The sequence below is a fragment of the Spodoptera frugiperda genome, chromosome 6, assembly GCF_023101765.2.
Source record: "Spodoptera frugiperda isolate SF20-4 chromosome 6, AGI-APGP_CSIRO_Sfru_2.0, whole genome shotgun sequence".
In the NCBI taxonomy this organism is placed as follows: Eukaryota; Metazoa; Arthropoda; class Insecta; order Lepidoptera; family Noctuidae; genus Spodoptera; species Spodoptera frugiperda.
This window is the reverse complement of record NC_064217.1, coordinates 11,929,493-11,946,588: the sequence shown is the minus strand read 5'-3', so window position 1 is coordinate 11,946,588 and position 17,096 is coordinate 11,929,493. Positions and strand designations below refer to the sequence as shown.

General features: G+C 35.4%; 2 protein-coding genes across 3 annotated transcripts; one reads left to right on the top strand and one right to left on the bottom strand.

Moving 5' to 3' along the window:
• Positions 1-1,750: 1,750 nt before the first annotated feature.
• Positions 1,751-4,361, top strand: LOC118267618 (uncharacterized). The gene is made up of 4 exons (XM_035581692.2): positions 1,751-1,919; positions 2,506-2,664; positions 3,113-3,242; positions 4,054-4,361. The coding sequence occupies exons 1-4, from the start codon at positions 1,797-1,799 to the stop codon at positions 4,314-4,316; spliced, it is 675 nt and encodes a 224-aa protein (XP_035437585.2). The 5' UTR covers positions 1,751-1,796; the 3' UTR covers positions 4,317-4,361.
• Positions 4,362-7,465: 3,104 nt separating this feature from the next.
• Positions 7,466-16,558, bottom strand: LOC118267391 (protein maelstrom homolog). Of its 2 annotated transcripts, XM_035581328.2 has the most exons (11): positions 16,176-16,558; positions 13,992-14,193; positions 13,440-13,583; positions 12,962-13,189; positions 12,640-12,803; positions 11,870-12,013; positions 9,792-9,845; positions 9,056-9,392; positions 8,628-8,681; positions 8,375-8,446; positions 7,466-7,651 (listed from the first exon to the last, which is right to left on the bottom strand). In XM_035581328.2, the coding sequence occupies exons 1-11, from the start codon at positions 16,296-16,298 to the stop codon at positions 7,599-7,601; spliced, it is 1,575 nt and encodes a 524-aa protein (XP_035437221.2). In that variant the 5' UTR covers positions 16,299-16,558; the 3' UTR covers positions 7,466-7,598. The 2 variants fall into 2 exon arrangements, with proteins under 2 accessions (XP_035437221.2, XP_035437222.2); XM_035581329.2 differs by lacking the exon at positions 8,375-8,446 and having other exon boundaries at positions 16,176-16,557.
• Between the last annotated feature and the right edge of the window lie 538 nt (positions 16,559-17,096).

Sequence of the window (17,096 nt, the reverse complement as noted above, 5' to 3'; positions counted from 1 at the left end):
TATTTCTTTATAAGCGATGTCTTTAGTAATTATGTGAAAATATTTAATTATTATAATAATTATGTTGAATAAACTAGAATTAAACTGTTTTCTATTGATAATCTATTTGTTATTTGAAAGAAACTAAATTTTATATGCAATGAAAGTTGATAAGTAAATTCTAAAATAAAGTAATATAATAATGAGTAAACTGGGATTAAAATTAAAATGTTTGGTTCTTTATTGAATTGAGAAAATGTAGGAAAGAAAATTTACAATTGTATTTCACCATTTTGTAAGCTTTTTTACGCTTTAAACAAATAGTTTGACTACAATTCACTCTTATCTTACTATAAACCTATTTGGTGGAATTTGGCGCCAATAGTTATCATTAAAGATCTTCGAAACACAATAAAATGATACTGTGCCTACCTTTTCTATTACAATAGCGACCAACAGCGTTATTAAGTTACCTAAGTTTTAAAAACTTGTATACTTAAAATGCAAAATGTATTGTTAATTGCACATTTTTATTGGCTAGCCATAAGGCCTATTTTTGTGTGAGTACTAAGCAGATTTCAGTGTCTACCTTCTACATTTTTAACTGTTTAAGCAAATATAAATAGATTTCAAAAATAATCTCTAACAGATATACAATAATTCATCTCTCTAAATATCTGGTTTTGCCATAATATTTCTATTTCATAATACTTATTTTACTTTACTATTACATATAACTATAACAGTATTTACGTATGACAAATGCACGCCATAATATACTTTAAACTTTTTATAAACATAGTTTTTTATTATCTCCGACCTTGACCCTATTTATGGGAGCCTAGAACGGACCTAGAGAGACTAGACTCAGTCATAGATCGAATTATGTTCTATGTCTAAAAATAGACGCTTTGTCTCGAAGATAAAATCTCAAGTAAATACCAACGTGTACCTATTTTGAGGGGGCGAAAATCATCCAATGATTGGGTGAGGCGAGAGGGAGTGTCAGACTCTTACTGACTAAAAACTTGCTTTTCGAGCTAGAATCTCGGTAACCCGCTAGGCAGTCCGCAGCTCCGGGACCTATATTAAGTCTCATGTGTTATACTAACAAGTATTTTGCCATTTATGTTACGTTAGTTCTAATTTAATTGTAATAACAGTATTTTGGATAAAGAAGGCTTGTTTAGAAACGACTACTATCCGAACTGCTTCTGGAGGTCTTCAAAATCGACGTCTCATCTATGCTATGTTAAAAATCTAACTTCGACAAACAATAGTTAAGTATCTACTATGTATCCCCACGTATTATAATATGGAACAAGCCCGCCACAACCTCCCACATCGTTGCAACTCCTGTAAGCCAAGATTTACAAAAAATACAACCATGAAAACACCGGAAAAAAATTAAAAAAAAATCTTTATTTCAGACCCAATAGTAGTAACAGAAAATGCTTATATATTATTTTAGTGTTATTAGTACTCAATTACATAATCCCAATAACTGTCTTGGATATCGTACCGAAATAAATCAGAAGAAATAATTAGAGGAGAAGAAAATAATTATCACATATTATAATAATATGTTAGGAATTTAGGAATGCAAAACTAATTCACCTAGTTTAGCTCCCACCGCATAGTGACCACAAGTCCGTCATAAAATATTACCGCATAGAATTATATCAATTTGTTACCTCTCATAATTTTGTGTGACCTTTCAATTAAGTCGCATCCTAATTAAGACAAAACTAATTACACTGAGTTAGTATTTTTGGTACAATTCTGTTGTATGTCCGTCTGTTCGAACGTGCTGCACGATGGGGAAGGGTTTCGACTATGTCAAAGATTTGGTGGTGAACTTTAAGCTGGATTGGTGTTGCTGGGTCATTCCCGTCAGGATAGGACTGTTCATTACTGGATACTTTAATATTATTTTAGCGGTAAGTCATTTTTTATTTTTCTTATTCGTTATTGTATTTGTCGTGTGGTCACTAGTTACCGCCGCTCCTCTTCCCGTGGGTATCGTAAGTAAGAGCCGACTGCGGGATTATACATTTATCGTAGACAGGGTAGCTTTTAACTCTACACCTACCAAGTGTAGAAATTATGGCAAACCCCACTATGTATAGGAAACCCATAGTCAAGGGGACCGACAGCTGTGAAATGTGACACAGGTTCGATTCTCTGGTCGGAAAAAATGGAAATTAGATGATATTGGTTGGGTTGTGGATTGTCTGGATATAAAACTCAGTGATTGATAGTCGCGATTGCAGCCATGATAGCATTTTTCTCTAGATCGATTCATAGGCTGGACAAAGTGTGAGTTTTAAAATCCCTAATTTCTAAAGCTATAAGCGCCGAAGAGTTAAGAGTTCAAAGGTAAACCTACCCTGAGTATGAGTTTACGGCACTCTGATAAGCTGGGACAAATAACCAAACCAATCAGAGCGCCGATCGTGGTCTCTTTTCGATCTCGTTAAACGTAAGACAAACTCGTACTAAGCCCTCTGATTACTATGTTTCCAGGTAATATCTCTAGTGGGCATAGCGGACGACAGTTTCGTGCCGATCCTGGTACAAGTGCAGGCTACAATACTCGACGACAATGCCACCAAACCAGCCCCCATGATAGCCTACTCCGTGGAGTTCGCGTTCAATGTTATTCTACTATGTGCTTTGTATCGGGTAAGTGAAGTACCTGTTAATTATTATAACATCATTTTTCGTATAGTTTGAGAAAAACTGCTCTACAGGATTCTACTTAGACATCGTTTTCACTCTAGAACACGTTTAACCCAATGAACATCTCGGCATTCTCAGGTACGTATTCCTAAACGGGTTTCTCCAACAAAATTAAACGTGACAGCCCAATGTCACTCCAGCTTGCTAATCTTTTAGAACCAAACAAAAGACCGCCTCGTTCAGGTTTTAGGGGTTCTTATAATTATGTTTGATGGGTCAACGTTTGGCCGCTAACTCGCTAATGCGGCCTATGATGGAGCACGCCCATGAGTAACCCATTTTGTCGGGCCTTGAAGACACCTAAGTTACAGGAAACACAGACTCCGGTAAAGGTTATTTAGGCTTTAGGCTAGGCTCACAAGATAATAAGTAATGTTTGTTGTGTGTTCAGAAAGACATGTCGTTGATGCGCGTGTACATGAAGTACTGCATCGCCGCCATCATCACCTCCATCATGTTCTACTCCATGGTGGTGGCCGCCATCGGCGTCGTCGTCACCATCGCTATGGTGCTCAGCATATGTAAGTTACTAACGTTATGTAGACTATTATAATGTATTTGTTTAAATATAAATAGATATCCATTGATCGTCAGTTATTGGTTCTACAATGTGATAGGGTTCGGACTTCTAACCCGTTAAGGCTGAGTACTACATCTAATTTTATGGACAAAAGTCGGGGGTCGAAGGGGTCGAATCCCCTCCCCTTAAAATTATGGCTATTTTAATATTTTTCTTACTTTATGTGATATCAAAGGCTGTATGCGTCGTAGAAACCTAAAAAAAACGAAAAACGGTAGCTGATAACCTTGGCTAACTAATTCATTACTTTTTTCATATGTTTGATAATGTTTTGGTGAGAAAAAAAATAATTTCTGAATAATCTTTACCGAAAAAATCACTATTTTTCAATATTTTCAATTGGGGTTTCAAACTATCATATTACTTTTTTGTCGATAAAATTAGATGTAGTACTCAGCCTTAACGGGTTAGAAGTCTCACACCTATCACATTGTATATTATTGAGGGAGCAAATCTAATACTGCCCCTTGGTGATAAAGATTATAGAATTCACATTTTACATACTTTCTTCTATTACGATTTATTAAATGAAACTTTCTCCTAAGTCTGTAAAATAGTATTTTACAGACTTAGGAGAAAGTTTCATTTCTTAGCTGAAAACTGCAATAAAATCGGTTCAGCAAAACGCGAGATAATTGCGCACAAACAAACATACATACAGGTCAAACTGAGAACCTCTTTTTTTAAATCGGTTAAAAATACACGACAACTAAACACATTGATACCTTCTAACACCAGACTTAACATTCCAGTGTTCCAGATATACGTCCTAGTACTGGTAAGGAGTATCCTGGTGGAAATGAGGCTTGAGTTGAAGGCTGCAGCAGAACCGACGCTGGTGATGAGCACGCTACTCCAAGAGGAACAAGAGAGGGCGGAGAAGGACAAGGTAGAAGGCGACGTGGAAGCACCACCACCGACGGAAACCGAAGCTGAAGTGGAAAGGAGACCAGATACCGCACTCGAAACCGTTGACGAACACCCCAGGGAAGGGACGACTCACCAAAGAGAATAAATTATATTATTCTTTATTTATTTAATAAATTATTGGTTTTTGTAGTTTTTTGTTTTTTATTTTTCGCAACATTTTTTTTAAATCGCGAATTTCACCACACTTCACACATGATGAATCTCCCCAACACACCCTTTTTTCAACCCCCAAAATGCCGGCAACGCACTTGTAACACCTCTGGTGTTTCTGGTGTCCATGGGCGGCGGGCACTGCTTATATTACCATCAGGTGATCCGTCCGTTCGTTTACCGGCTTGTACCATAAAAAGTCAAGAGATTATTTTACAAATAACATTGTCCCAGTACAATATGTGTCAAGATATTTCCAAAATATTTAATAATACATAACATGTCTTACGTTTCTGTAAACAATGGAGGTTAACATTTAAGGTAAGGTAGAAGCATATTTGAGAAAAAGACACAATTCATACCCATTAATTTAATCATTAAACACACATTGAAAGTACTACATAGGTACCTATGGCTATCACACATAGAATTCGTAATAGATATTTGTAATCTACAGTCAGACATGTTTTATATCCATAAACACTACTACGTATACATATCACACATATTAAGCTTTCATATATAGGTGGCGCTAGTTGACTTAGAGGTTGCCATTATCAAATATTATTGTGTCAGAAAACATTTAGACAGTTTATTGAAAGATTTTATTATATTTGAATATAGTTAATTATGATATCTATGACTGTAGTTATGTAGTTATTACCCTTAAATAAACCAACGCCACATGCGAAAAACTACATAAAATTGTATATAGGTATCATGTACCTTATATAACTACAAATACTATTCAAAATAATTTCGACGGGAAACATACATTGTCAATTTTATCTCTTGTCCAAATTGGGTTTATAAACCCCCTTTTTTATACAATCCGCTTTCAAAACGAGTAAAGGAGATTAATAAATACGATATCAAAATACATATTTATTGATACCTACACTATGACAGTACTTATAGTATCTAAAGGGTATATCCCTATGAATGTAACAATGGACTCGCGGCAATCCAACACAGAAAGAATTTTAATTTTACTGAACATGTTGTTATATGTTCGAAGCCTTGGAACTCAGACAAGTTCTGGACCAAAGGATCCTTTGGTTAAGAAAAATATTATTTTTTTCAAATCACCGCGATCTACATAGACTTTCTTACGTATACTAAACACTACCAACATTGAGATTGCGTCCAAACTATGTACTACTGAATATAATAAGAAAACTGCCTCATATCGACTAGATAGACGAAGATATATTATTCAAATACCACTCTTTAAAAGACGATCACAAACTAATGCTCGTACTGCAGAAATACGCGACATAACCAACTGACTAGGTTAAGTTTTTGAGCACAGGTGGCACTATAAGTTTGGCGTGATGAACTATATTGATCGGTCAGCTAAATCGTACAACATCTAAGATATTTTGTGTTTATTCTGCATCTACGTACTACAGGTCGGTGGGGGAATTCGGGAACCACTACAATAGACATACATGAACATTGAACATTATTTAATAATATTTTTTAATAAGATGCTGATTATTTCTCAAGATATCTTTAATAAATGTGTAATGTCATTTAACCATTCGAGACTGAATCTATACCAGACAAACGAGAGGACAATTGGTCACGGAATTCGTTATATTTTTAAGTAATTGCAATTACATTCTTAGCCGAGAAGAAAACTTATATAAAAACGTAAATAAAATATTTTTTTGTGAAAAGCAACAAAATTATACTTATAACTAACTCTTTGTCAACCCTGCACGAAGTTTTACTAAAACGATAGACGATAGTGTAAAATATAACACGTGTAAAAGGTTTCTTTCAGAATTTTTAAGTTCCGATTGTCAGAACTATTCTAAACATGTGGGATCTACAATAATTCCGGGTTTACAAATTGGCTTTCCAACAGTCAATATTAATACGGAATGTACGGAGATTAGCATAAACCCCACATTATAAAAATATCAAAAAGTTTTTAATCAATAAGTAAATCCAACGATACTCAATGTTTTACGGAAAAGGAACAACGAAATACCCGTAATGCAAACGACTCGAAGAGTTAACTTTAATAGGTAATTAATGAACAAACCATTTAATTTTGAATATTATTTAAATTTTATTTTAAATTTTAATCCTACCTTGATACTCCCGTATCAAATTGTAGGTAAGTTTAAAGGATTAAATCCAAATAAAATGAATTTATTGACATCGAATGTCAATACGTTAATAAACAAGCCTTCCCTCAAAATTTTGACTTTTCAAAACGTACTAAGTACACTCCTAGACCATCCTAATATCACACTTCACTAGTCTTAAGTTTCTTTTCCTTATTAAGTACCTACATACCAATACAATCTACATATCCTAAATATATTTAGGCAATCCTATGTAGCCTAGTCAGTCAATTACATGGCTAGAGAGGCGCCACGGCGTCCTCACCTACCGCCTGACGCAGGTGCTTACCGGACATGGAAGCTTCGGTAGGTATAAATGACTTATTGTTTGCCACATTATTAAATATACATTGAGCAGTTAGACTGAAAAGATTGAGTACCGTTGAATTCTAATACAAAATAATCATGTTTTCGTGTAGCCAGATGGGCTTAGCTATCGTTAAGCTATCTTGTGCTATAGATACGTATGGTTAATAATTGGAGCTATGGAAAAAGTTGGTCAATGTATGTGATATTGTCCTAGACTTACATGGCTTAATTTATAAGATTAGGGGATAGATGTCTAAAAATATAGTTTCATTTAAACTACACTCTTTTGAAAATATGATAGAAGAAAATATTTTTTTATACATTACTAGTTATTTGTCAATAGATTTAGGATATTAAAGCAATTTGGTCAAATAGTTGTGAGGTAGGATAGTTGTCAATATTTTTTTATGGAATATAAGTTAAAAAAGAGATAAATTTGCAGACTTTTTGTCCATAGCTCCATAGTCATAGAATGTAAATAGAATTTTAAGTAGTGGCGTAACTGTATGATTCGAGACCCGTGGCAAATTCATCGGATGAGCCCACTCTCCTTATATAGAAAGAAGAATTGAGTTCAGACACCTTTGCCGAGTTGACAACCTATGCCGCCACTGGTTCCAAGTATTTTTTCCCGATATTTTTGTATGATATTTGTGTTGTCCACCTAAGTCGGTGTAAACACAGCCCATCTGACAACACTATACTTACAAAGTAAATCAGATTCATTACATAATAATAATAGGGTAGAAGTTTCAATGGCATTCAATGCTTTACTTTTTCTTATTGATGTTCATCTTGCTCAAGCTGCCAGCTAGATTGCGACCTGCGAAGGAAATTGTGAATTTTAAAGATTTTTTAAAAAGAAGAGAGTATTTCTAATTACTTGAGACAACTACAGATAGATGAAAAGCATGCCATGCTGTCTCATGCTACAATAATTAGAATTAAAAGTTTGCAAAAGAAATCATGGATCGATGGATGATGTAAAATCGTTAAGGCTTTGATTGTCTGCAGGAAACCGTTGAAGGCAATCAGGTCACAGGCTCCAGAAGTGATACCTACAAACGTAATTTCTACTTTTGTGACTTAATCACTCACATTTTGTGTTAATATTTAATATCGATTCACCTCTTTATTAATAAAAAGAGGTATAAAGCCACAACGGTTTCCATTCCACAAACATGAATAGAATAGATTGACAGCATGAATAGAATGTACTGAAGGCATGAATAGAATGGACTGAAGACATGAATAGAATGGACTGAAGGCATGAATAGAATGTACTGAAGGCATGAATAGAATGGACTGAAGGCATGAATAGAATGTACTGAAGACATGAATAGAATATACTGAAGACATGAATAGAATGGACTGAAGGCATGAATAGAATGTACTGAAGGCATGAATAGAATGGACTGAAGGCATGAATAGAATGGACTGAAGACATGATCATCAAATACGCGTGTCACGAATTTGACATGACAGCATAAACCCCATGATAGTCCATTACCAGATGACTGGTTGGAGCGTCGAAAAGTATTCTTACCACGTCCAAGGCCTGGTAGGAGCGGACTGTGTTTCTCCATTAATTCGCTCGTCGCCTGGAGGTTCTGGGAATCTATTGCAATATATTATGTATTGTGTGTGTAGCTGAATGTGAGTCATATAGTTTACTACTAATGTAAGTGGAAAATACTTTTACTGTGATGTAAGCAAAAAAATAACAATAATAACTTGAGTAAAAATTATTATTATAATTTTTTAAACACACATAGGATGCGTATTATTTCTATACTCACAGTCGGCTTGCGGCATGCGCATGGGCTCGTGTGTGCGGCGCCCTCGCCTCCCAGCTGTACAGATAAAAACAACATTATTACCTTGTAGGCCTAATAAAAGGGCCAGGGTATTTGGTACCCTGATGCCCCATTCGGAGCCGGGAAAGACTTAACGGGTTGCCGAGGCTCCGGCTCAGAGAGCAGGAGCAGGAATGGGGTAGTTTTTGGTCAGTAAGAGACTGACACTCCCTCTTGACTCACCTAAGGCGGGAGAAGACATTGGATGATTTACCCCCTCAAAAAAAAGAAAAGGTATTAGGTACCCAAGAGCTAAAGGTAAAGAGCACTGGACTGCACTAATAACCATTCTTAACCGGAATATGACTGTTGGATCAAAGATCTTCATCATAGTGGTAGTGGGGATTACTATAGATATTAATTGTACTTACACTCAGATTCCCGGCCACCACGACCGCTGCCGGAGTGTTGACCGCGGGCTCTCGACGACTGACTCCTAGGGAGCCCAGGCCATTCATTCGACGACTGACTTCCCGAAGGTAGAGGCCAGGCACTCGACGGCCCACTGCCAGGGAGTTGTGGCCAGGTTTCCGACGACGGAATGCCAGTGGGTTGAGGCCAGGCACTCGCCGCCTGACTTCCAGAAGGTTCACCCCAAGCTCCAGAAGGTTCACCCCAAGCTCCCGACGGCTCACTGACGAGAGAGGCTTCAAAGCTCCCTTCCCACATAGAATCGTTGGCCGTGGTGTTGGAGGACGATGGTGCCGCCTGTGGCAAATGATAGTTAGTCGTTGTGTTGAGTACCAATACCACGGCCTCACAGAATACCGGCTTGAAACATATCTGCGTATACAGCTATTGCTGACTACCTACTTGCTTATACAGTTGTGTGAGTGACGTCACCGGACCAGGGGCCTTAGTCTGCTATTACAATTGTGTCAGAATGGTCGATCACTGAGCAGTGCGAGAGGGACGGAGCTATGTCGGTTGTATAGCTCCGTCCCTCTCGCACTGTACAATGTACTGACAATTGTAATAGCAGACTAAGGCCCCAGGTCCCACAATGGCCAGTAACGCACGTGTAGGACCTCTGGTGTAGCGGGTGATTATGGGCGGCGCCGATTGCTTGCCGTCAGGTATAAATGGGCCCACGTGGGGTACACTTACCTCATATCCAGCGACTGTAGCTCTAGGAGTAGGGTTCCTTAGAAGCTTGTATTTCTGTAGATGGAAAAAACAATTAAGTATTTATACTTTATATACTAATATATAAAGCTGATCACTTTAATAAAAGTTAAGTTTCAAGACTTTATTAGAGCTTTTCAGAAACATGTACGTGACTAAACCGTTATATTCAATTAATTTTGTAAGTCCACGATATAGTTATTATGCTGGAGAGTTTTTTTGTTTGAACGCATAAATCTCCGGAACTACTGATTGGAATTAAATAATTATTTTTGTGTTGGATAGTCTGTAAAATAGCGAACTTAAAATTCTTTGAATTTTTAAAGTTTTTTAGGGTTTGTCAAATCAATTATAATAATAAAGAAGTTCACTTGGTTTAGGCGCGTGAACTTCATATAATTACCGAAATTATTAAAACTAATTTCAAGAAAAAGCGAATTTCACGTCACATAATCACACTCATCACTCGACTACTATTGAAATACATATTTTAATGTTAAAATAAACAGCGCTTTGTAAATTCTTGACAACAGGAATGATGACGGGGTATGGACATTAAAAAAATATTTAGTCCGTCAGTTAGGTAGGTACTGACAAAATAAAAGACACGTATTTTTTATTTATACCTATACTACTAAATACGAAGGACACGACTTTATCCTAGAAAGTTTTAAATCCTTAGACAATCCAATATGAGTAGTAGATATCTATTTGGTACATACTTCATAATACCTCATCATCATCAGCCGAGAGACGTCCACTGCTGAACAAAGGCCTCCCCTTAATACTTCAAAATACCTACTCATAAATAATTAGTTTATGTTTTGTTGAAATTCTTCGTACACTTAAAACAGTCAATGAGATGTCCAAAAGGTAAGCTGTCGATGAATTTTAGGATTTAGATACTAAAGGTAAAGTGAAGACAATGAATATATCGAATAAATAAAAATAAATAAATTTAAAAAATTAAAAAACCCGACTGCATAAAAAACACTTTAAATAAAAACTGAAAAGTAAAAAATAAGCTTAGTCTAAAAGTGTAGATAGCAATGCTATTACCACAAAATTAAATAATTTCATAATCAATACACAAAAAATAATAATCTTATGCGAAACATAATTGAGTGTAACAGTCGGGACCCATATTGAATGATTTTAGTCTAGTTTATTTAATGGGTCCCGACTTTTTAGTTAGTTATAATACGGCTATGTGTTTCTCAAGATTTCACCCGCGACACGAGAGAACTACTTCCAATACCAAGATAATAAAAAAATAACACACGTCGATCCAGTTATTTTAGATTGATTGCGTAACACAAAGAGAGTAAAGGAATTAGAAAAAGAAGAAGGATTAAGGGCAGTAAAAATTACTATTTACAAATTTCGTAAACGGTCTAATTCTTTAAAAGAATTTTCGTCGTGTGGGGTTATTTAATATTTTTTTTTTGATCTTTTATTGTGAGGGGTTTTTGTCCGTAATAGTATTAATCCTTATCCTTTTAAATAGTCTATTAATTTACTACATTAAATGAAGATAAAATTTGCTCTTTACACTGTTTCAAAATTTCTACTAGTTTTATGTAAACGACTATCGTACTTTTATTATCAGTTTTCACTTTTAAGTTCAGACACCGCTAGTCAATCGCGTCGCGTAGTACCTATACGAGTATTTAGTTTGGATAATAAAGAACATAATTGCACATAGTATTTTTTTTCTATATGTCAGTGATATACCATTTTGGAATCCTCATGATGAGCTCTTTAATTTGATACCCATATTGTAGCAAATAAAATATTTTTTTTTTTTTTACTCTTATCTAGGGCGCCTCACGGCCGCCATGTTGGTTTTTGTTTTACGTCACATATCTAAGAACACTTGGGTAATTAAGACGAATCCAACGATACCCTGATTGTCGAAATCCATCAAGCCGTTTCGAAGAAATGAGGTAATAAAGAATATTAGGCTCATACATACAAGATACGCGCGAAAAACATAACCCTTCCTTGGCAGTCGGGTAACAAGCCAATTTAAAATATGTTTCATTTTCCTAATAACTTACTTCGATGTTCATGTCCTTGGGCACGTGGGTCCCGGAGCGGGGAGTGATGCCTGCGGGGGCGCAGCACTCGTCCATGATGCTGTACGCCCAGCGGAACACGCGCGAGTCCGTGCACTCCGTGGCCTTGTCTCTGGCTGCGTGGTGCTGATAACAACATTGTTATATTTTAGAAAGAAAGAAAGAAAGATTCTATTTCTTTCTTTTCTTATTCTAATTCTTTCTTTTCTTTCTTTCTGTTATATTTTACACACGTTACTGTTCGACGCGGCAAGTGGACCACTTTCAAGCGACGCTAGAACCCACAATTCAATTCAATTTGACGGTTTAAAAGTGCCTAATTTATAATTAATTGAAATAAATGCTTTGACTTTGATACAATTAAGAGCAGCATTGTGAGTACATAGTAAGACAATTGTTTTACTTTTCTCATGAGAATTGTAATCGGTACAAAATATTCCATAATGACATTATGTACATTAAATTATATAATCGGTATTAGGTTTAGTTAGAGATATATTGGAATAATGCTTACAATAATTCAAATGTGCATATTTGATGAGGTTGGCAGACTTTGCCTGCGGTTTTCAACAGTAATATTAATATTTTTTATTATTTATTATTATGTAGCGGCATCATATCGGAATTTAACTCTTATTCACCAGTACCTTAATATATGTATTGTGGGTATTAAACTTAGGTTCACAAACTCAGCAATGTGTATTGATTGTTTCCTAGTGAGATAAATGTTTCGATAAACAATAATATCTTACTCTGCAAGCCAGTCCTTCGCTGTATCTGAAACAGTCTTTCTTCAGTATCTCGAGCGCGAGAGACTCATGAGGTAACCCGTCGTACTTGTCGGACTTCAGACTGTTTACCAGATGGAACAACAACTTCTCCAGGCGATACACACGGAAGATCATTTCATCCTCATCTGTACAAATATCATTGCCAATGAAAAACGACTTTAAACAGAATGTCTTAAGGGTTAATCCGAACAATGGAACATGAATAATATGCCATCGTGTTATTCGAAAACGAAATATTGTATCTTAAAGAACATTCATTGCAGAAATGAAGTGCACTACTTACGAGCTGTGTAGCACATCTGTTCCAGGAAGCTCTTAGTAGGCAGTACTTTCTCCGACATAGTGAACAGAGGCGGTAGAGATCCGGCCTTCAGGTCCTTCTGTCTAAGGAAGTCGATGATATTGGCGAGGATGTCCATCGTGTTACTCGGTGATTCTGCATCCGGCATGTCCAGCCCTAACTCTATACACGCCACTCTTACATCCGACGCGTACCCCATCGGTATTTTTCCTGTAGGTACATTTACGCAATTTATAAATTAGATACTAAATTACTAATGCCAATTGTTTAAAAACTCCTCAAACCAAACCTAATTTACACTGTCATTTCTGAAATAGTAAACATATTTCGATATATTTTTGTAAATAGCGGTCCTAAAAAAATCTTAATTGTTTAGCAACAATAGCAAACATAAGGGAAACCTTTTTTTTTTCTGGTAGGAGATAGAGAATTTCTATGTCAAAATTAATGTTTCACTTACCAGGGTTGATCAATACTGGGTAATAATCTCGAATACCATTTCGCAGATTGAACCTCAAAACGGTACACTCGCCAATCAAATATTTGTCATCCCACTTACAATAAGAATTTACGTCGATGATGTAGAAGTATTCATCTAAAATTTCTGTGAATTGAAGAATATTACGTTAAGAATCATCATAACTAGCAATGGTATAATGTGCTGCTTCAAGTGCAAACTAACATTTTCTCTAATATATCGCCTTAACAAATGAAAAATGTATCAGAGGAATTGTAAACACATATTTTTTTAAAAGAGTAACAAATGGAGTTTCTTGCTTTGAACGGAGAAGAACAACTTCTCCATTCAAAGCTACACTTAGAAACAACCACCTAGCTTCACTGACAGACAGACTGACAGACTATTGTTTATTTCCTTATTTGTTGATGTTTCAAAGTACCCAAGTATATGGTATAATTAGAATAACTGATTTGACTTGGACTTTAACACAGTTACAATACAAACTGGCAAAAAGTTAAATATACTAATAATACACTGAACATTCATCCTAACCTTGGTTGAAGGACTTCGTTTTAATTATATTTGTAATATCTTGAACCTCATTGATTTGCGCCATCTCGTGTTCTTTCATCCTATTTTCAATCACAGTCAACGGGACGCCATTAGATGCAAACTTTATAACAGGTGCATTGTTTTTTTCCTTCTCATTCTTCGCCGTTTGTTCGTACTTAGCACGAACTGAAGGAGGTAGACTCTGAAAAAAAAAAAATATTATACAATGTTACTAAAACTAAAAATAAAAGGCTGATACAAGATTGACAAATATTCAACACTAGAATTATAATGTAACTAGCGGACCCGACAGACGTTGTCCTGTCTACACGTTAATTTGAAAATTTTAAACTTTTTTAATAAGCTAAAACATTCTGGACCTTTTTGATGAAAATTATTATTCAAATGTTATGACAATATCTAACGTCATTAATATTTGACACTGCGATGGTAGCGCCGTCCGTCGGATCCGATGTAAAACATTCCAAAATCAACAACTACTAATAAATTAAAAATTAATTAAAAAAACATTGTCCAGCGGACAAAATTGTGAATCTAAACCATTCTCAGATCCCCTTGAACACACACAAAAAATTTCATCAAAATCAGTCCAGTCGTTTAAGAGAAGTTCAGTGACATACACACTTACAGAAGAATTATATATATAAAGATAAAATTTCAATTATTTACTACAAAAAGGACATAAATAAAAACATTTATTTAGCTTTTATTTCGCAATACAGCATATAAAAGGTGTGATGCACACTTAAACCTTGCAAGGAAGCAGTTCTGTGTGATTATAATATTGTATGGAAACTTAAATGGGCAGGATAAGTTTCTTGTCTCAACTCTTCTTTGAAAATATTGTAAACTTTTTAGACCTTCATAATTATATTGCATAATAAGTTGCATTAAAATTGTTTCCATGACTTTGGACTTGAAAGTTTGTAGGAAAACCAGTCACATGAACAGTCTAATGGTATGGTGTCTAGAGTGGAAAACACAATCAAAGTCAAAGTATTTATTTCAATAAATCCCAAATAAGACCCTTTTGAAATGTCAAAATCCGATGGAAACAGATGGTGACCAAATGTTGTGAAAAAATGTTAAAAGTAAGATAATTTCCCGTTTGTGTGCATTACAAAAGAAAGGACACTATGTAGGTATATAGGATATCTTTGAGAGAAAAGTGGGTAGGTAGCCAAAGTATAAATGTAGTGCCTGTGTAGAAGACAGTGTGATGATGTGTGTGACATCATTCATTAGCAAGCCCATTGTCAAACTAAAGTGACCCCCTTACATGGAATGTGGGTACTTGTACAATTTCTTACTAAACTATGTAGTCCGAATAACAAAGGTCTATGTACTACTATCTGTTACAAAGACTAAGTTACCAATACTTGAAATAAATTCATAGTTAAAAAAAATATGATTTTTGACTTTGATTTGACTTTGACTTTATCTAGGATTCTATCAGCCACCTTCAGCTCAATGGAACCATAATGTTGTACCATGCAATCTACATGTAATTGCCAAGTACCATGATGTTACAACAATAAGAACTGTGTGTAATTCCTGTTCTTAGATTGTATTACATAGTTTGTTACAGGTTGACAATCAAAATACTTATATTAAACAGTATACACCATACTTCAAATCAAATCACTTTATTGCATCCATAGTGTACAGTTCATACATACAGACATAGAAAAACATACCATAAAATCATTTTGTTGTAATGTGAAAGAAAGCTTTGTTTTCATATTGCAACGGAATGATTTAGTAACAAACACTCGCATTTAAGATTGTTTAAATAAATATGAACAATTCGCACAAATAGATCATGTAGGTTGCAAATTATGTAGTATTGCTATTGATTATTACATACTATGTAAAAATAGAAGGCACTCTACAGCATGCCTACCAATATAGAACAAAGGGTGTAAGGATGTGATATAAACCTTTTTGCAGTGACTGCTAAGAAAGTATTGATAAATGTTAGGTATAAGTGTATTTGTAAACTAAAAAAACGATCATATTTCAGATTTCAGGAAGACATGTTTTGTATAAAAGGAATTACTAATTATTAGGTATGTCTAATAAGAATCTACTTAGAAATAGGTACATTACGGTAGCTCGGTACATTGTAATTTTGAAATAAAAATAATACGAATATCTTCTTACCCTCCATGCTTTATCGGCATCTTTATCCAATTCCTGTTTTTCCGTATACGTAATGCCTTTTAGCCTTTGTTCTTCTTTGAAATCTTGTAAGAAGAACCAGTAGGCGGTCTTTTTCTTAGGCATATTAGTCGAATTGAATTAAAAAAATAATATAGCAGGTGATTAATTACAAAGTACAATGGGTAGGTTTCGTTCGCAGATGCAGACACTTAGTGCAGTCTATGCAGTCAAGGCACAACGCAAAATAATTTCTATTTCGCAAAACGTCTTTTTTTGTAGCCGGTTCAATTCGTGCGATTCCCGTATGACATTAGTTACATATACATGATTACATTGACATTAAAAAAACTGAATTCTTGGTTTGCTCTTACAACTACTAGGCTCTTTGTCTATGGGTTGTAATCGGGTGAAACTTAAATTCAGATGGCATCAGCATAGATGGACCGAAACGTCTGTCTGGCTTGTATTCTATTTATCTATAACGGATAAATACTCCGTATTTATTCAGTATTTATCCTTATTGAGTATTAATTAATTATTATGTATTAATAGTCACTTTAGTATTACTTATTCAGTCAGAGTGGCGGGGAGCCAGTGGATGCAGGTGGCGGCTTGTCGTTCTACGTGGAGGACTAAGGGGGAGGCCTTTGTTCAGCAGTGGACGTCTCTCGACTCTCGGCTGATGATGATGAGTATTAATTCAAAAATCGTCCATCTATAGTGGCAGCCGTTCTTCTCAATATTGTTTTATTTACAACATAAAAACCGTTCTAGCCCCGATTTATAATATACAATTGGTTTGTTAATTTATTATTTACGAATATAATGTAGTTACGGGACAATCGATGCTGGCGCCGTTTTGACAGTGGCCAACCGCATTGATTGACGTCTCTTCCACTGACGTGACAGATTCTCATTCTC

Coding starts and splice junctions, on each gene's coding strand:
- LOC118267391 (XM_035581328.2), bottom strand. CDS start 16,298: ATGCCTAAGAAAAAGACCGCCTACTGGTTCTTCTTACAAGATTTCAAA. Junction 12,014..12,639: donor GCGAAGGACTGGCTTGCAGA/GTAAGATATTAT, acceptor TGTTGTTATCAG/CACCACGCAGCCAGAGACAA. Junction 9,393..9,791: donor CTACAGTCGCTGGATATGAG/GTAAGTGTACCC, acceptor CATTTGCCACAG/GCGGCACCATCGTCCTCCAA.
- LOC118267618 (XM_035581692.2), top strand. CDS start 1,797: ATGGGGAAGGGTTTCGACTATGTCAAAGATTTGGTGGTGAACTTTAAG. Junction 2,665..3,112: donor TACTATGTGCTTTGTATCGG/GTAAGTGAAGTA, acceptor TTGTGTGTTCAG/AAAGACATGTCGTTGATGCG. Junction 3,243..4,053: donor CGCTATGGTGCTCAGCATAT/GTAAGTTACTAA, acceptor TTAACATTCCAG/TGTTCCAGATATACGTCCTA.